The following is a 21274-nucleotide window of genomic DNA, read 5'->3' on the forward strand; positions in this document are numbered from 1 at the left end:
TCAGACTGTCCTGATGTATTTAGGTGTTGTTTAGAAAATTAGCACAACTCTACTTCTTATTGGCCCAGTCCAGAAACTGTCAGGTCCCAGGTGGTTCCAGCATAGAAGGTGTAAAATCAGCCTTTCCATCTCTCCATGCAGTCACCCCACCTGGTGGTAGAGGTGACGACTGCAGGCTGTAAAGAGCTGGGGGTAAAAACTTGTCTTTTGCCAGTCTACTTGTAAAACCAGTTTCCACTGTTTATCTGCATTTATTAGACACTGAACATCTTTGTATCTTTTATTGAGATTCAAAGCATGTTGCCATTGAAATATACTACTGATCAACACCAGAGTTTTGAGCTGTTCCTTTATATGACCTAGGCTGGTTTGAATATTACAGCAACATTTTAATAACATACTTCTTAATCTTATGAAGTAATGTATCCCATATATGTTTTTCTTACAAAATTGCATATAACTATTCTGTGGACAGAAATTTAAAAATGTATTCATGCCTTTGCTGGTTAGAATCACAAACCAAAAGATTTGTATCATAAATAAAGTAGTTTTTAAAATGAAAAAAGAAAGTACCTTACAGCTTGAATATTTTAAATAAAGTTGTTGGTTCATTTACTCATTTACTGATTCCATATATTATTCCTAAGTCCCAACTACATGCCAAGCACTGTGGTGGGTACTGGGGAAATAAAGGAAATCCAGGCATTGTCCCTGCCATTGAGGAGTTGAGTACAGTTCAGTAGGGAGACAGGTAAGTGACCAGGCACACCCAGAAAGAGTCTCAGGTATATTTAGTGCCCCCAGCCACTGCCTGGCACAGTGTGTATACTAAAATATTTGTTGAAGGATTGCTGATCATGTGACATGAAAGCACGTAGTAGGAACACCTACTCTGGTCTTAGTAGCAGTGGTGCAGGGTATTTCAAATATACACCCTATATCAATTATGCTAACATTAATGTGCTCATTTGAAGGAGAATTTTGAAGGAATAGACACACTTAACCATGCTGGCACCAAATGACAAATCCAAACTTTTATTGGAAAATTTAGGTAACTAGTACACTCTGTTCTGCAAAATGTCAGCTATGCAAGGTTTTAAATGAAGCAGTTATATTTTAATCAACAGTCTCTCTGCATGCTAGGTTAACAGTGCAAAGTCACATGCCATTTGTTACAATGGGAAAAAAGAAATACACAAACCTTTCTTCTCTTGCTTGCCTTTGCTCCTCTCTTTTGTCTAAATAATCTCGGCTAATGGAAATATGTAGAAAAAATAAACAGGAAAAGAAAATAACAGAATTAGATGCTCAGAAAATTACCAATAAATTATAAACAGTATATCATGAAAGACCGCCACTGCCTCAGAAATGTAAAATAGTTGTAGATGAATTTTTAAAAGTTTAAATGCTGTACTTCCAAATTCTTAAATACAATTGATTTTCAATACAATCACACGGACTGCAGAAAACATAGGATTACTGCATTCACCCAGAAACACTACTAATTACTTGTTGGAAAGAATGTAAGTATCTGAGGAAAGAGAAGTTTTTTAAAAATCCAAAACTAAAATATGGCAATAACAAGCAAGCAATAGCTTTTGGAGGTGATTAGCATCCAGTTGAGCTCTGGTAGCTCCATTACAGCCATCTTAAGAATTAAATCTAAGTGTCTTGGTCATTTTATGTTGCACTCCATGAGCTGAATATTCCTACCACAATCCAGGATTTTTTTTTTTTTTTTTTTAATTTCCGGGATACATGTGGGGTGTGCAGGTCTGTTACGTAGGTAAATGTGTGCCAGGTTGGTTTGCTGCACTTAGCAACCCATCACCTAAGTATTAAGCCCAGCATGCCTTAGCTACTTATCCTGATGCTCTCCCTCCCCCATCCCCCTACTGACAGGCCCCAGTGTGTGTTGTTCCCCTCCCTATGTCCATGTGTTCTCATTGTTCAGCTCCCACTTATGAGTGAGAACACGTGGTGTTTGGTTTTCTGTTCCTCCATTAGTTTGCTGAGAATGATGGCTTCCAGTGCCATCCATGTCCCTGTGAAGGACGTGATTTCATTCCATTTTATGGCTGCATAGTATTCCATGGTGTATATGTACCACATTTTCTTTATCCAGTCTATCAACTGATGGGCATTTGGGTTGACTCCATGTCTTTACTATTGTGAATAGTGCTGTAATGAACATACATGTGCATATGTCTTTATGATAGAATGATTTATATTCCTTTGGGTACATATGCAGTAATCAGATTGCTGAGTCAAATGGTATTTCTGGTTCTAGGTCTTTGAGGAATCGCCACACTGTCATCCACAGTGACAACCCAGGATTCCTTCTCCACATCCATTACACTCTCAGTTTCTATTGTGGGATCACTGAAGCTCCTGCTTTGTTCCTTCTCTTTTGTCTGTACCCACAGATGCCCAAATCTGATTAATTTTAATGTTTTGTTTTTCTGTTCCTGCTGGTTAGGTTCCAAATTGAATCTAAGTTTAAGACTATGTGGTTAGTCATCTCTCACTGGACTGTTTACTTTCTTGGAGAATCCTAACATTATGGTTTTCAACACTGGACCTCATAATATAGTTTAAATATTCTATTTCTTGGTGTACTGGTAACTGGATATAAAGGGACAGTAAGTTAGACTACAGCAGTATAGGACCGGGAGAAAAATGCAACAAGGACTCAGATTTGTCATCGTTTATAAACATCCAACCTCATCACTTTCCACACTAGAACTAAAATTTCCTATACCTCAGAAGGCTTAAGACCATATTCAACAAAAATGACAATAAAGAACAACTTTTAGATGCTTTGCAAAAAGCACCAGGAGCATAAACAATTTAAATCAATGAAATGGCTGATAAAAGGTCGGCCATTTGGGTAATCTCGGGGACTACTTTAGAAAGCTTTTCCTATATATTTTTTGAATTTCTTTTCATTCACATCCTGAGAAATATGGAACTGCAGTCACCACAATTAATAGTTGCCTATGGTCTGTCCTTGACTAGCAGTCATTACTGGATGAGGGCCATTTATCCAAGGTCTCTCTGTGTTTTTAATTGACAAATTAGAATCACTTGAAATCAAGAGCAAATGGTTAACAGTTATGAGCATGGCCTCTGACGACAACCTGCCTAGGCCTAATTCTTACTCTGCCAACATATACATATGAATAACATAATTCTGAATATATATTATAATGCATGGCCAGGTGCAATGGCTCATGCCTATAAGTCTAGCACTTTAAGAAGCTGAGGATCACTTGAACCCAGGAGTTCAAAACCAGCCTGAGCAACACAGCAAAACCCCATCTCTGTAAAAAAAATACAAAAATTAGCCAGTAGTCCCAGGTACATGCCTGTAGTCCCAGCTACTTGGGAGGCTGAGGTAGGAGGATCACCTGAGCCTGGGAGGTCAAGGCTGCAGTAAGCCAAGATCGTGACACTGCACTCCAGCCTCGGTAAAAGAGTGACACCCTGTCTCAAGAAAGAAACAAACAAAAAAAGCCAATGCACTCTTGTCCTACTCTCCTATACTTCTGGGACTCTGATGATATGAATGCTAGACCATTTTGATGTTATTATGAAGGTCCCTATGGCTTTGTTCATTTTTCTTTCAATTTTTGTTTGTTTTGTTTAGTTTTCAGGTAGGAAAATTTCTGTTGTTTTATCTTCAGGTTCACTCATAGCAATGAGTTCACTTTCTTCTCTCATAGCAATTCTATTTGGCCCATCTGACAAATTTTCTATTTTAATTTTCCTGTACTATATATATTTCCATTTGGATCTTTATATCCTTTATTTTTTTTTTACAGAGACATCTTTTCATTGTTTCAAGAGTATTTGCCCTTACTTCTTAAAGCATATTTATAATAGCTACTTTAAAATCTTTAAATGTATAATATCTACGTCCTTTGTGGTTACCCACCATTTAATTCTCTTTTCCCTTTGAGTTAACATTTTCCTAACTATTTCTATGATAAGTTATTTGGATTGTAGTCTATACATTTTACTTATTTTGTAATGAGATTTGGGGTCTTATTTAAATTCTACAAAGAATCTTGATTTTTATTTTATTTTGTATTAGCAGGTAATCAACCAGGTTAAGTTCAGTCTGCAAGTTGTAACCTGCCTTCAGACATTGGTTCCAATATTAATTCAGTTTTCTGGGATCTGGGTGGTCATCCACTCCCACTCTGTACTTAGTTCTCAAAGGCCATGGCATGCCGTGTAAGTTTGAAGCCACACGTGCACAAATCAGACATGCATTCAGGAGTGCTCTCTTGATATCCTTGCTCTCTGTGGCTTTCCTAACACTTTCTGGCTCCTTGGGTTTCCTTTTATGGTCCTCCAGCCAGAAGGCTTGGGCTTTATTTTCCCTGTCCTGCCACATACTTTTGGTAACTGCATCTGCATCCAGGACAATACAGCAGGAGGACAGCAAAGTGATATGCCTAGTGATCATGGGGTTGTAGCTCTTATGGTCAGAGGAAGAGTTTCCCTCCCATTTCAGGCACCTGCCTGGACACTGCTGCCATTGCTGTGCTTCTGTAGCAACATTGCTTGGGAGGCTACGGTAGGAGATAGAGAAATAAGAGGAATTCTCTATGCTTTTATCTTTAGAAATTCCCTTTGCTGTGCCTCGGTCTGGAAAAAGAGGACTTCTTCTGGGGGTCTTTTTTGTTTTTGTTTTTGTTTTTTTTTGAGACGGAGTCTCGCTCTGTCGCCCAGGCTGGAGTGCAGTGGCCAGATCTCAGCTCACTGCAAGCTCCACCTCCCGGGTTTAAGCCATTCTCCTGCCTCAGCCTCCCGAGTAGCTGGGACTACAGGCACCCGCCACCTCGCCCTGCTAGTTTTTTGTATTTTTTTTAGTAGAGACAGGGTTTCACCGTGTTAGCCAGGATGGTCTTGATCTCCTGACCTCGTGATCCGCCCATCTCGGCCTCCCAAAGTGCTGGGATTACAGGCTTGAGCCACCGTGCCCGGCCTCTGGGGCTCTTTTGGTCCAGATTTGGCATACATGTCTAGGTTTGGGTGCCTTTGAGTACATGCCAAGCAATATTGAAGGCAAAAAATGGTAAATTCTCACTGGTTTTGTAAAACTTAATTTTACTCTCCCTTCCTAATTCACCTGCTCTCTTTTACATTTCAGAGTTTTCAGAGCTCCACACATTCTCTCCATGGTTTATGGTCGCATTCAGCAATGCAGAAGGAGAGACAGGATGGAGTGAACGAATTCCATTTTCCCCAGAACCAGTACCTTGTTTCAAGAGGTTTTCAATAAAAAACTCTGGATGTAAGCTAATCTCTGAATTTTCCATGTATTTCACTCAGATTCTCTGCTGCTATTTGGTGGTAAAATATGCAAATCTCCCAGAAAACCATAAATCAGGAAACATTTAACCTGTTCCAGAGATTTAAAGAACTGGACTTTCTAAAAGTGACAACTTCCAGAACTACCCTCATGAAAAATGGTGCATACAGAACTGGCATTTCCACATATCATTTGGTAGAAATGTGACAGCTCAGGGTGTGCTACACAATCTTGATGGGAAATGATGTTGGTTTACTTCATGCAGCCCATTCACCCAGTCTTAGAAAAATGAAGATTAGCATTTCACAGACTTGTCATTTGTTTTCATGAAGTAGTGACTTATACTTAAGCAACTTCACAACTCTGCTCATATTTTGATCATTTTTACAATTATACATACATTTCTTGGCTTCAAAAAAGCACAAGTTATTGGCCGGGCATGGTGGCTCATGCCTACAATCCCAGCACTTTGGGAGGCTAAGGCAGGCAGATCACTTGAGGTCAGGAGTTCAACAGTCTGGCCATCACAGTAAAACCCCATCTCTACTAAAATTACAAAAATTAGCTGGGCGTGGTGCTGTGGCCTGTAATCCCAGCTACTTGGGAGGCTAAGGCAGAAGAATCACTTGAACCCGGGAGGCAGAGGTTGCTGGGAGCCAAGATTGCGCCACTGCACTCCACCTGGGCAACAAAGTGAGACTCTGTCTCAAAAAAACAAAACAAAAACAAACAAACAAACAAAAAACACATGTTATTAAATCTCTAAATCTTCATTGACAATGCTTTATATTCCTTGTAGATTTAATGGGGATTGATAGTAATATTGTTTGAAAAAGAAACTGAGCTAAGGAAACAGGAGGTAGAGATGGGGAGAAAAATGAAAGGAAAGAATGTAGAAGCTATAGGGTAAATGACTTGGAAGGATTAAGAAGGAAGAGAAAGTATAGGAGGAGGAGGTGGGGAAGAAAGGGGAAAAATGGAAAAAAGAGATAAGGAAGAGTAGAAGGAAGTAATGTGTAAGGAGAGACACAGCAACTGTTTTTCTTTTTTTTTTTTTTTTGAGACGGAGTCTCGCTCTGTCGCCCAGGCTGGAGTGCAGTGGCGCAATCTCGGCTCACTGCAAGCTCCGCCTCCCGGGTTCACGCCATTCTCCGGCCTCAGCCTCCGCAGTAGCTGGGACTACAGGCGCCCGCCACTGCTCCCGGCTAATTTTTTTCTATTTTTAGTAGAGACGGGGTTTCACCAAGGTCTCGATCTCCTGACCTTGTGATCCGCCCGCCTCGGCCTTCCAAAGTGCTGGGATTACAGGCGTGAGCCACCGCGCCCGGCCTCATAAAGCACAGCACAGCATTAAGCCCAGGGGATGGGTGTGAAGGAGGATGACCTGGAGAATGTGGAGAACAGGTGGATTGGCTGAAGGAGAAGCCAAGGCACACTGGGATCAGTGGGGACAGACAGGCCAAGATATGGAAACTGGAATGAGTTATATCCAGGAACACATCCTTGGAGCTGTACAGAGACCAGTAGATTAGGGGGAAATGGGCTGAGAGTAATCAACACAATGACTTTTCCCCCCACATAGCAAGAGATTATTGTTTAAAAAAATATATTGAAGATTGCTACAGGGATCAAAAAGTGAACCAGAAAGTGGGAAAAGCATTTCCTTTTGGGCATCTGATGGAGCATGAATAAAACATAAGGACCATTAGGAAGAGATGGCAAATTAAGTTAAGATAATTAGGCTCTCTGTCATCAGGAAGGCCTGGATAGGACCACTGCAGACAATAGAGGACTCAAGAATACATGAGTTCCTAATTGTATTTGGCTGACTGTACTTCCTGCCATATGGTTAGAGAAACAAAGGCCATAACAAACCAGATCCAGCCTATTTCAGGTATGTCTTTCTCTTCCTTAAAAATACAGACAGAATTTTCATTACTTCCTTTAATACCAATATTAAATGTATACAGCTGTAAAGTCATGTGCTTTAATTTTTAACTCATTATTTAAAAAAAAATCTTAAGATCCTTCTTACCTGAATTTGTTTCTTTCTTCCCGCTCTATTCTCTGCAACCTTTCTTCTCTCTCCTGCCGCCGCCTCTCTCTCTCTGCTGCCAGTGACTCTTGGTGCTGCCTGAAGGATGATGTGAGAAGACCACTCGGTGATGACCTGCAGATACAATGAGTTAATGTTTCAGTTGCTTGGCCTTTGATTAAAAGTACTGAAGTAAGCATCAGTCAGACCTTGGTTAGAAGTGAGGGTCTGCTGGTACCTAGGCAGTGCTTGGGGGAAATCACTGAATGCCTCGAGTCTTCCTGTTTCACAATTTTTGTGTGTAGATGGGGAAAAGCAACATGCTGCGAATGTGCTAGTAGGAAAAAAGGTGGTAACAGACAGAAAATACCAAGCAACATGCTTGACATGTAAGCAGCCCTCAAAAATGGGTATCATAGAAGCATTCCAGGAATGCATATACATTCTACATACATTTTACGATTGGTCTATGCTAAGACGTAGATAAGCTAGAATCAGCTTTCAATCTAAAACTATTTTCTAACGATCTATCAGGTAATACATTCATTATTTGGGTAACAGGATCATTAGAAGCTTAAACCTCAGCATCACGAAAGATACCGATTAACAAAACAGCACATGTACCACCAAATTTAAAATTTTTTAAAAAGTGATCTTAGAAAACTATTTTCTATTACACATGCACTAAAATATTTTACTGTATATCAATTTCACAATACACTTCTTTAGAATAATTGAACAAGGCAATGAGATGACAGATGAGGACAAAAAACTTGCAATGGGCTGAAATGTGAATAGAATTAAGGAAATTTCATTCTATGACATTGTATGTTAAGAAGCATCCAAGGACTCAGCATGGTCAAAGGACAGGCAGTGGTATTAGTAACATCACACAAACAGTCTGGACTGTGTACTGAAAATGTGTGTGAAGGCCTCAGACAGAAACCACAGGGTGAGTATTACAGGAGATGTTAAATCAGAGAATGAGTGGGAGAAGATAAAATAAAGTAACTGTATGACATACAAGGAAAAGGGTTAGCTATGTAAAGGAGTCTGATGGCTCTCTGGAGAATAAAATCTGTTATGGACAACTGGGGCCTTCACTTACGGGAAAAAACCTCAAAAACAAAGAGACAAATATTTATGAAATATATTTTGCCAATTTATTTATCCAAGGATATAGCCTGGATAAAATCCTACCTGGATTCAGTGAAAAATGTACCTGCAAGGTGGGGAACACAGGTCTCAGTGCAGGAGAAAGATGTGACTCTCATAATACACAGACTGCCATGAGTCCCACAGATGTTCTTCCTAGAAAAGGTGAGTCATCTGTGGCTATCAGTCATAGGTGGCAGGGAACATGGAGGGAAGAAGCCACAATCCCTGGTAGCTACAGGGAAGGAGTAACCAAATTCTATAGTCCAGGCTCACTATGGAGTTATTTTCATCATCTCTGGACACTAAGGCATAGGTAGAGTTTATTTATCTTTCTCAAAAAAGAAGTTCAGACCAACTTCTAACTTTTGTAAGCTATTATTATTTTGTGGGAATTTTTCCCTGTTGTTTCCAGCCAAATCTAATCAACAGAATAAAGAAGTTTGTAATACCTCTTGTACAGTAATTGATAAAATTGTTATGTATATAATAGATTCGTTTAACCCAATTATTAAGTTTTATCTAATAGATTAACATGTATATAACCTGGTGCCCAAACTGGAGAAAACATATTCTTTCAAATATATAAGGACTACTCAAAAATTGACCATCAATTCTGTCACAAAGCTCAAGAATGAACGCCACAAACTGGTTTCACGTGAGCTACCTTCCTGATCATAATGCAACTGAATTGAAAAATAAATAACAAGGAGATACATTTGAAAAAAATCCATATAATTGGATAAACTAAAACATGTCTAATAACTTAGGTCAAAAAAATTAAAACACAGACAATTAGAATACATTTAAAGGGTACCATAATGAAAAAGTTAAATATGAAGTTTTGTAGAATACTTCTAAAGTAGTATTTAGAAGGAAATTTATTCTTAAGTATTTATATTTGAAGAAAGGAAAGAGTAAAAATTAATGAGCGATCAGCTCAGCAATTGGAAAGGCAACAGTGGAATAAATTCAAAGAAGACAAAAGAAAAAAATAAAGAGCAAAGACTAATGAAAAAGGAAAACAAAGATATATAGACAAAAATCAACAAAACTAAAAGTTGGTTTATAATTGTGAAAAACCTAATAGACAAGTTCTATCAAAATTGTTCGAGAAAAAGGGCCACAAATGAGCATATTCAGGAATGACAGATAAATACAATTATAGATACAGTGACCAAAACACATTACAAAAATAAGGGGAAATTTTTATAATACACCTGAAAAATCAAAGAAATGGATGATTTTCTAAAAACAAATAATTTACCAAATCTGACTGAGGAAGAAAGAAATTTTGAATAGCTCTGTTAACCTAACAAAAGAAATTGAGTTAATTAATTACAAATATATTCACACCCATGAAAAAAATCCATGAGAGTCAGATGTTTAATGTGATTTCTAGCACTCAAGGAAGAGTTCAAGTTAGACATATGGAAAGTTGCAGAAAACATAAAGAAAAAAAAAAATCTCCACAACCCATTTTACATGATTCATATCACTCTGACACTAAAGCCAGATAAGAACAGTGTGAGGAGAGCAACTTATATACTATTTGCAATTATGAACACCACTGCAAAAATCTGAAACAAAATCACGCTGTGTTTGTCCAATGAATGTAAGGGTAATGTGAGATGATAACATCAATGAATATAACTTACCACATTAATAGTTTATTGGAGAAAAACCATGGCTACCTCTGCAAATGCAGAAAAAACTTTAAATTCAACAACCATTTGTTATTAAAAAAAAAAAAAAACCCTTTTACTATGCTTAGTAACAGAAGAAAACTTTCTTAATCTGACAGTGGGTATTTGGCAAGGAAAATTTTAAAAACTAGAGTAAGTATCTTTTTCCTTTTTTTTTTTTTTTTTTTTTTTTTGAGACAGGGTCTCATTGTCACTCAGGTTGGAGTGATCATGGCTCACTGCATCCTTGACCTCCTGGGCTTAAGTGATCCTCCCACCTCAGCCTCCTGAGTAGCTGGGACCACAGGCATGCACCACCATGCCCCATTTAATTTTTGTGTTTTCTGTAGAGTCGGGGTTTTGCCTATGTTGCCCAGGCTGGTCTCAAACTCTTGGGCTCAAGCAATCCTGCCTTGGCCTCCCAAAGTGCTGGGATTACAGGCATGAGCCACTATACCCAGCCAGTATCATTCTTAATGCTGAAATATTAAGAACAGTTTACTGTTAAAAATAATATAAGGATGTTTCCATCATTGCTTATATTTGACATTATTCTGGTGGTTCAAGCCAGAATACTAAGAAAAGTAAAAAGCATAAGGAAAGGAAAGAAATACAATGCCACTATTTACAGATAATCTGACCAGCTTATAAAGATAATTCAAGAAAACCTGTGTTATTTTATTAAGAGTCTAGCAAAGCTTCTATATATAAAACATAGAAACAGCAATTGCATTTTTACATGTCAGCAACAATTTACCAAGTTAATCACAAGCTAACTATCAAATTACTGAACTAATAATATGACAGACCTTTATAAATAAAAGACTCAAATGAAAGCTATATCACATTTATGTATTGAAAAAATCAAGGCAGTCAAGATGCCAATTCTTTTTTTTCCAATCAATACAATTTCAAATCGATATCCCAAAAGGATTTTTCATGAAATTTTATAAGCTGAGTCCAAAATTTTTACACAGGACCTGAGGTTTTAAGGATAACCAAGACAATTTTGAGTAAGAACAAAGCAGAGTACTGGCCACATTCGATACGAAGCCCATTCTGAAACCACAATGATTGCCCGTGAAAGTGGTCTTGGTGCACGAATGAAAACACAGATGAATGGAGTGAGACAGTGAGCCATGACACAGACTCATACACAGACAGAATCCTCATTCATGTCAAATGTGTTATTACACATCAGTGGGGAAGTAATGGACTGTTTAACAAATGGTGCTGAGACAACTGTTAGCCATATAAAACAAAATACAGGCTGGGTATGGTGGCTTATGCCTGTAATCCCAGCACTATGGGAGGCCGAGGCGGGATCACCTGAGGTCAGGAGTTTGAGACCAGCCTGACAACATGGAGAAGCCCGTCTCTACTAAAAATACAAAATTAGCTGGGCGTGGTGGTACATGCCTGTAATCCCAGCTACTTGGGAGGCTGAGGCAGGAGAATCACTTGAACCTGGGAGGTGGAGGTTGTGGTGAGACAGGATCGCACCATTGCACTCCAGCCTGGGTAACAAGAGCAAAACTCCATCTCAAAAAAAAAAAAAAAAAGAAAAAAAAAGAAAATACAGCTAGTCCCACCTCATACCAAATATAAAAATAAATTCTAGATAGTTTAAGTGAAAAACGTAAAAGATAAAACTTTACAACATTCAGATCTCAAGATACAGAAGTTTTTTTAGACCAAAAACCAAAAAGAGCAACCAAAAAGAAAATATTTGATAAATTTGCATATATTAAAATTTAAAATTTGTGCACATTGAAAGACTACATAAGAGTAAAGAAGAACAATAACCTGGGAGAAACTACTTGTAACATATATAAACTACAAAGGATTAGTATACATTATACAAAAAGAACCCCTTCAAATTAGTAAGCAAAAGACAAACTACCCAGAGGAAAATGGGCAAAGGGTAATGAGCGTTTCACTGAAGAAAGTTAAATGGCCAAATACATATATGAATGATGCTCATCTTCACTAGAAATCAGGGAAAAGGAATGCAAGCAAAACCCACAGTGATATACTGTTTCACACCTATCAGATTAAAAATTGACAAAAATTAATGTCTGATGACACTAACCCATTGGCACAGAATAACTCTCATAAACTGCTTCTAGAAGTCTAAATATAATCATTTTGAAAAAAACACTTAATACATTTGAAGATGTATATATCCTAAAACCTAGCAATTCCACTTCTAGGTTTATCTAGAAAGTAACTTTTGTGTGCATAAAGCAGACATGTATGGTAAAGAATTCTATATGTTGCAGTGTTTTTATTACTTCCTAGTGGTTAATCAGAAATAACATAAATACCTACAAATAGACAAAATATAGTTTGTTTTTAGAAAGGAACACTCTACATCTGTGAAAATTAATAACTAGACTGATATGAACATGGGCAATTCCCAAAAGCAAAATATATAGTGAAAAGTAGACTGAATAAAAGAAATCGTATTTTATCATTTCTATGAAGTTTAAATACATGCATGGCAAATCTACATACGATACACGTACATTTCGTAAAAACAAAAACATATATGAGAATAATAAATACCAAATTCAGTGAAATGATCATCTCTGAGGAAGAAGGGAAATCAAAGGGATAAGGGTTTCAATTTTATATCTGATACTCTTTATTGCTCTATAACTTTCTAGATTTATCTAAAATTTTCTGTAAGCCCTGAATATATATTTTAAAGCCATTCTATTCTCATAAATAAATAAAAGTTCTTCTTAGGTATATCAATAACTTGTATATCAAATATCTTTGAAACCCCAAGCTAACTGAACATCAATAGTTATATCCAGTTCTAGAATTCAGAAACACAACAAAAAATAAGGTTGTTTATTTATACAGGATAATTATTTTAGGAGCCAAATAATTTCCCTTAATTGAGGACTTTGATTCAGCCCAGTTTTAAAGCCCGCCCTGTGTGTTGTTCTCCAGCACTAGCAGCCTCACCTTCTGAGTTCTCTTTCCAGAGGGGAGAGAGAGGAGCAACATTGCTGGTCTACGCTCTTAAGTGAGGAGCAAAATGAGGTCCTTGCTATTCCCCTTACACTTGTGACTTCAGCTCATTCTTCTAAATATGTCAACCTTTATAATAGGCCACTAGTAGCTAAACCTGGTCACAATGAAGCCTCTTTATATCAGATCTTAACACCATTTCCTTATTTAAAAATGAGAACAATAGAGCTTGTTTAAAATTGTTTAGAATTGGACGAGTATTAGAACTTGAGAAACTTAAGTAGGGTTCAATTTAGTCAAGTAAAAGCTGTCATTCCTTATTGGGAGCCTTTAAGAAAAGGATAGGCAGTTCATCCTCCTGCACACTTGGACCTTGAAAAGCAGATCCCATCTTGGCTCTTAGGCCAGAGTTCACCTGTGAACACAACAGCAGGCAGCATTAACAACACCTGGAGGCCCTTTCTTTAATCATTTAATACTGAGAGAATGGAAACGTGAGCTTCTAACTAGAAGTAATGAGGAATGGTTCTTCTTTTCCTGAAATAAAGTAAAATGCCATGAGTAATGAAAGATTAATTCTCTTGCCTAAACAACAGATAACTGTAGCAGGAGAAGCCTGTCTGTCCTAGGTGAATCTAAGCAACTTTGCTTCTATTGGAAGATGGACATCCCAAATTGTCATTAAAAACATAGGCACCAAAATTCATGCTGGCGTGGTAAACTCTTCTCTTTAAAAAGGCATATTTAACAGATTTTTATCTTTCATATTCTTCCAGGAAAATACCTACAATGATTGGAAGTTGTTACAATCATGACATAAAGGAATGAGCACAGGGCTTGGGATGAGAAAATTTGAGTGTGGCTGCTCACTGAATCTCTCCAAACCTCAATTGACTTATTTGTAAAATGAAGATAATCATGTCTAACTCATAAAGTACTAAGGTTTAAATGAGAATGTAAATGAGAATTTGCTTAGAACAGCATCTAGGCCATAGTAAGCACTCAATAGCTATTACTTTATGTTGGGTGTTGAAAATCTGCAGAAAGCAGGAGTGGGATAGGATAGGGGGTTTGTGCTGTGGTCCCCAAGGCCAGGTCTGGAGAATGACACTGGCAGTTCCCAAACTGATGGACTCTGGTGGGCCAGGGGTTTCAGCTGAGGCTTCCCGTCATGGCTACCCAGCTAGGTCAGTCATCAGGACTACATGCCATGCTCAGCGTGCACCTGGAAGGCTAAAGTCATCTGCAGTTATGCCCAACACAGCTGCAACCAAGTGAAGTCACATGGGAATGCAGGTGGCAAGAGGCCAGAGAGATTTTATAAGAGAGTGGATAATATACACTAAAGGAGAGGAATTATAATATTTAATCTTCACCTTGCCAGGCCCCAGGGTGTGCTCCAAAAATCGCACCTGGTGGGAGCCTCCCACTCTGGGACATCTGGAAAAGGAGCTCTATTCTACTGAAATATGGTTGGTAATTGTTGGTAATAATAGTTAACATTTCTGGAAATGATATGGTGTACCAGTTACTTTACACCTATTAATAATACATGGATTAAAAGAGCTAAGTTTGTTAATTATCCCCTTCTTTATATATGAGGAAACAGAGGCACAGAGAAATTATATTAGGACACAGCAGAGCTGGGCTTTTAAACCAGTTGTCAGGCCAGAGCCCCAGGTTGAGTGATGCCCTCTTCCCTCTCCACACCTTGGGTACTTAGTAAAGCACCATTCCAGCAGCATTTGTCACAGTGCATGTTCGTTTCTTCCCTAGAGATGGCCACTACCCTGAATTCAGTCTTTATTCTTTCCATATATGTGTCACATTTTTTCTTAGCAGCTTACATTTCGGGGTCAGATCTTATTTTCTCATTCATCTCTACCCTGGCACACAGAAGAGCCTCCCTGTCTGATGAATCAACTAATGATTGAATAAACAGGATGCATGAAGTCAGAATAATATGTATATGCTAGTCCCACTGCTCCCGGACTCCCAGCCTATTCTCTAAGGGAAAATGTATGATAAGGACCTACAGAGAAGGAGTTTTTTGCACTAGACCCTGCCCACTGGCAACAGCTGAGTGAATGCAGGGTGGGTGCCTGCCCCAAAGGCCTCCCATCAAAAGGCAGGTTATCCAGCGGCATGCAAGGCTCCCGGCACAGAAGGCTGAGCTAATCCTAGTCATGTCTCAGGGCTGTGCACTGGGAGAGAGAATGTGCATTTGAGAGAAGTAAAAGCAAAAGGGCCTGGAGGTGGGGAGACCCTTGGTGGCCCTGTATAAGACCAAAGCATGAGAGGACAAAGTAGAGAAGGAGCCAAAGTTGTAGGCAGAAAAAAAATGATGCTGACTCTATGAAGAGAAAAAGGGGGTGGCAGCAGGAAGCAAAGGAACGGAGGAGACTATGTGGGAAGGAACTGAGACATGTGAGTGGCAGAGCATCAGAGGACACAGCTAAGAACTTGCACGGCCAGGGACACCCGGATGACCCTGATTTCTGGTGCGGGGAGGTGGCCATGGAGGGTGGGGACATGACTAGCCAGCCTTCCCTAGGTGTGCAAGAGGCCTCTCCCATGGCTGACAACCCAGTGTGCTGAAAATCATGGTAGTTCTTCCCTAGCCTCCCATCGCTGGTAAGACACTGTGCTCACAGGGGCCTAAGATTCCAAGAAAAGGAAATGCAGCTCAACAAAAAATCATATTGGCATTCAAACATCCCCAGAAGTAACAGTAAATTTCAAGTTCAATTTTTTGAGTAAAAAAATGTTACTAGAAGGGTCAAATCCAGAGCAGTGTGCATCATATTCTCAAATCTTCCTCTTTGCATGAGAGTTTGTGACATCTTATCCCAGAACTTACTCCTAGGGGCAGGTGCTTGCATGTGACAGCTTCACATGTTTGTCTTCATGTGAAGTCTCTTAGCTGCCCCAAGATGCTCCCCTCACTGTCTCAGTTAATGTTATTTGTACTCATATTCTCCTAGCCAAGTGACAGGGGTTCCAGGAACTTCAGCTCTCACTCAGCAAGTTACTGAAACTGTGCTCATCCAAAAAGTTTCACTGACCTCCATTTTAAGAATGCAAGAAGAACCGCAAAGGGAATTTAAAGTCCAACCAGACACCTAGTTGCTGAATAAATAACATCAAAATTGACAAGCATCTTCACCAGTGAACAGGAAGGGCCATGGGAAGGTGAAACAAGAAGATTGCTCAAGGCCAGGAGTTCAAGGCCACAGTGAGCTAAGATCATGCCACTGCACTCCAGCCTGGGTGACAGAGCAAGACTCTGTCTCTCAAAAAATTAAAAATAAATTTTTAAAAGAAGGCCCTCAAGACTGTCACAAAATTGAGGGTGGAAGATCTGCATTCCCTGGTGTATAAATGTGGGTTCACCCCTCAGCACTGTTTCTAGTCATGAGGCTGTCACTGCACCAGGGCTGGGAGAAAACACAGGTGCATCATAAGGCATGCGAACTTGAAAGCCAGGGCTTCAGTGTCACCAAAACTCAGGACTTATTGTTCAGATTTCACCACAGAAGCGATAGAAAGTTGCCTAAAACCAGTATCAGAATTTTTGACTTTCCTTCTTTTTGAAAATATACTCTGAAATCGTAGTGGAAATCAATGGCAGACTGAAATTTTAGATCCAAATATTAGTTTAACACATATGTGAGGGGGAGAGGTAAAGTTAATGACTTACATTTTTTTTCTCATAGGAATTCAGCATTTCCATGCTGAATAAAAAACAATATTTTATTATTGAATAAGAAAAGGATTAGTTTCAGAAAGAACTAAAATATATATCAGAGGGATATACATATCCCTTAAATATGTGTTAAACTAATATTTAATATATATCCCTTTAACATATGTATCTCAGAGAGGGATTTCTGTCCATGAAGCAATGGAATGGAAAGAGAGCAGGATGCAACAGAAGAAAGGAGTCCTAAGACAGCTGTGGCTACTTACTCCCCACCTGACTTTGGGTTAGCTTCAGGAATGCCCTGCAGTTCTCTCCTTCCCACTGAGTGTGGAGGGCAGATCGAGGAACCCCTGTCCAGGCTAAATTCACACATGGTCTCCAGCTATTTCTTTGTGCCTTTCCCTCTGCCTGCTTTGTAAGAGCGTTCACTATTGTCAGGAACCCAGAAAACCTACCAAGTGGTGATTAGGAATACTTAACTCAGGTTCCCACTTCTCTTGAGGGGGAGAGGTAAAGTAAATGACTTACATTGTTTTTTCCATAGGAATTCAACATTATTTCCATTATACAAACTTGAATAATAAAAGGGCTGGTTTCAGAAAGAACCAAAATTATACACTTGATAATGAGAAGAACTTCTTAGATTCGGAAACAAACAGTTCATCTGTTCCATAACACAATGAGGTTTTTAAATGCATCAACAGGAACCTCTCCTTTTTCTAAGACTTCTTGCCTTTTTAATAGAAAAGTGATTTGCCAGAAGAACAACGCAAGACAACTAGTCCCATCTCCATCTTAAGTAGTTTGGAATGTCTCTTGGCTCTTAACGGAACAAACCCACGGCCCAGGCTGAGCAAAGACAACAGAGAGAGATGACCAAAAGCTGAGGGGGAGATTTTCTGTCAATGACAGTCTTTCTTTTTTGATGACGAGTTGGCACGTTGTTTAACTAATTACCTGCAAATAGACTAAACATAAAACAGGAAATCTTTATAAAGATAAGGCTAAGACAAATAGGAGAGATTAAAATATACTAGATTTTTCAGTTGAGCTAAGCCTAGAAAAAAAGGATTAAAAAAGGAGAAAGTACACTAGTTTCACTTTTTAAAACACGTAAGAGCCACTCAAAATATAATTTAAGTCTGCCAGATAGCCTGTAATTACTTTTTGAACAAAGTGAGTAACTTTAAACTCAACAGTCAGCGGGTCACTCTTCTATTTGTTTATTACACAATAAATTTTTAGCAGACACACAGTATCTTATAAAAATAGACACGGAACGTTGCAGCAACTCCTTTAAAGAAAAAGAAGGCTTTCTCCATTCCCTTGAATCTGGGCTGAACATGTGACTGGCTTTGGCCAATGTAGCAATCAGAAATATGATTCAATTCAAGCAGAGGCTTGAAAAGTGTCTGCACACCGGGGCTTGCTCCCTTGTTGCCCTTGGGAACCCTACACCACCACCATCTGAACAAGTCTGGGCGAGGTGGCTGGGCCATGAGGCATGGTGCCAAGCTGCCCCATCAAGTCAGCTGATAGCCAGACAATTGCTAGATATCAAGTGAGATGATCAACAACCGGCTGTCTGCAAACACCTCAGTTAACCCAGCTGAGACCAGAGTAATTGTTCAAGATGAGCCTGGCCAAAATTACCAACCCATAAAATCATGAGGTAAATGCATGGTTGTTGTTTTAAACCACTATGTTTTGGTGATTTCTTACGTAGTTAAAAGCTGACTGAAACAGGATGGGTTTTGAAAATATTTTCTCTATTTCAGTCTGAGGATGTTGACACTTCATTGGTAGACTCCAATAAAATCTGAAATGTTGTAGCAATTAAAGTCATCTTAGAATATGACCTATTAGCTAAACTCATATCCCACTGTACCCTAAAATGTCCCCTAAAATGACCTCCATGCCAATCAAGCCATTCACCATCTTGGTCCCCAAAGAAGTCTAGTTCCTTTGCCTAGTGGTATCTCACTTCCTCTCTACCCAAGTTCTTCAAGACACCTCCCTTGATGACCACAGTGGACACTGCTCTTTATTTCTCCAGACTCCTGGATGTGTCGTTTTGGCATATCATCACAAATGATTGGTTCGTTCCTTCCCTGTTTTGTGAATGAACATTGTTTCCAGCATGGCTTACTCCCTTGTTGCCTTTGGGAGCACATCAGAAACAGTCCCTGTTGCCAGCTTCTCCTCCTTCCCCCACAGTAATTGTGTCTGAGCGCCATCAATACACACTGACTGAATTTTGTCTACTTCAGTGACGTGAGCAATGCCACAAAAACACATGTAGCAAGTGGACAAATTTATGGACAATGAAACCTATCATTTTCATGATGCTTTTTTTCTTTTGTCTCTTTACAGAAATTAGCCTTTCTAATAAAAGTTTCCCTATAAAGTAAAAGTTGGCACACTGAACCCATCCAACTTTCTACATCTAATTGGAGTCTATTTCAGTGGTGAAAAAAGGAAAGCTCTTGGACTTCTACCTTCAGTCCATTTAGAGTAATAGGAACCAGATTTACCTGTACCTGAAACAACTAAAAACCAGACAAAATCTATGCAACAGCAGCACTGAAGAAACTGGTGGTGAAGGTCAGTGATTCCTGACAGGTGAAAAGCAAAGGAGGTGATCCTCATGATAGCCCTAGCTTGCTGATTAGAGAACGTTTGCAGGTTGTGGTGCATAAAGAGAAAACTCAGGCAGAGCCTGGAAGTCTCTGTGAGTAGAGGAGACAAAGTTGGCATCTGGAGAGGCCAATGGGGCTAACAGTGGCAGGGTAACATACCAGAAAGGGTCTACACAGAGAGAGAGAGACACACACACGCCTCTGTACATCTGCAGAAGGTTTTCCTCAAGTAACTAGGTGAGGATTGTTCAGCATATGTGTGTAAAAAGTAATCTGCGGCCAGTGAAAGAACTATCCAAGTGAATTAGAGCAAACAGTGCCTGGAAATTATATAAGGCAGAGAGTACTGCCTGTTCCCAACAGTTACAGAGAAAAACCTCATAATTCAGAAGGAACTGGTTAAAGTTTTAACAAGTGTCTTGCCTCAGTAGTGGAAATATATTGGACTAAACATAGCTCTGGTCCTGCCTAACAAAGCTAAATATGTAGACCTAAGAATCAAGTATGTTACCAGATATAAAGGTCATTTCAAATGAAAAGAGTCAAGCTATCAGTAGGATATAACAATTGTAAATATTTATGCACCTAATAAAAGAACTTCAAGATACACGAGGGAAAACTAATAGAACAGCAATATATTTTAAAAAATCAAAATTATAGAATGCAATTTATTATTCCCTCAGTAACAGAATAAGACAGACAAGCACTAAGGATACAGAATACTAAAACAATACCAACAACCAAACAGACATCTACAGAACATTTCACCCCAAAACATCAGGATACATATTCTTTTCAAGTGTACACAGTATATTTGCCACAGCAGATCCTATTCTGGGTTGTAAAACAAATATCAATAAATTTAAAAGTATCCAAGAACATAACCTATGTTCTCTGACCACAATTTTTTAAAATTAGAAATCAGTAACAGAAAGATAGTTGGAATATCCACAAATACTTATAAGCTAAATAAATACTTTAAAATAACCCATGGGATAAAGACTTTTAAAATTGACAGAGAAATTAAGAAGCATATTAAGTGAAGATAAAAACACAACATATGAAACTTTGTGGAATGCAGCAAAAGCAATACTTAGAGGAAAATTTGTAACACTGAAAGACTATATTAGAAAAGATAAAAAGTCTCAAATCAATGACCTCATCTCCTAACTGAAAAAAAGAGCAAATTTTACCCAAAGTGAGCAGAAGAAAGAAAATAAAACAAAGAAACAGAAAAATAGGATAAAAATTAAATGAAACAAAAAACTGGTTGTTTGTAGTAAAAAAAAATTGATAAATCTCTAGCCAGACTGATTGGAAAGAAGAGAGAGAAGATACAAATTACCAATATTAAGAATGAGAAATACGATCACTGCAGATTTTACAGATACTAAAAAAAAATAAGGGACTATTCTGAACAATTATATTCCATTAACTTTGACAACTTAGATGAAATGGAAGAATTTCTTGAAAGACAAAAACTACTAAAACTCACTCAAGATGAAATGGATGATCTGATATGAATTAATATAAGATAAATATCTATTAGAGGCATTGAATTTGTGGTTTTAAACTTTCCCATGAAGCAAGCTCCAGTTCCAGATGTCCTCACTGGTGAATTCTATCAAATATATGAGAAAGAAGTAATACTAATTCTATGCAGCCTCTTCTAGAAAGCTGAAGAGGAAGGAATACGTTTCCTCTCATTTTGTGAGCATTACTCTGGCGTACAGCCATTTTGGAAGACAGGCA

At 38.6% G+C, this 21274-nt stretch overlaps 1 protein-coding gene across 29 annotated transcripts in view; it reads right to left on the bottom strand.

The window, feature by feature from the left end:
• FHOD3 (formin homology 2 domain containing 3) overlaps positions 1 to 21274 on the bottom strand; it is a 488533-nt gene that overhangs the window by 90476 nt on the left and 376783 nt on the right. For 18 of the 29 annotated variants that reach the window (XM_074022555.1, XM_074022554.1, XM_074022542.1 and 15 more), the window contains 2 exons: positions 7359 to 7493; positions 1202 to 1252 (listed from right to left, as the gene is read on the bottom strand). In XM_074022555.1, the coding sequence (XP_073878656.1) occupies positions 1202 to 1252; positions 7359 to 7493 (186 nt within the window). The remainder of the gene's footprint in view (positions 1 to 1201; positions 1253 to 7358; positions 7494 to 21274) is intronic. The other 11 variants (XM_074022556.1, XM_005586845.5, XM_074022552.1 and 8 more) reach the window with 1 other exon arrangement.

The sequence above is a fragment of the Macaca fascicularis genome, chromosome 18 (genome assembly GCF_037993035.2).
Source record: "Macaca fascicularis isolate 582-1 chromosome 18, T2T-MFA8v1.1".
Taxonomy (NCBI): domain Eukaryota; kingdom Metazoa; phylum Chordata; class Mammalia; order Primates; family Cercopithecidae; genus Macaca; species Macaca fascicularis.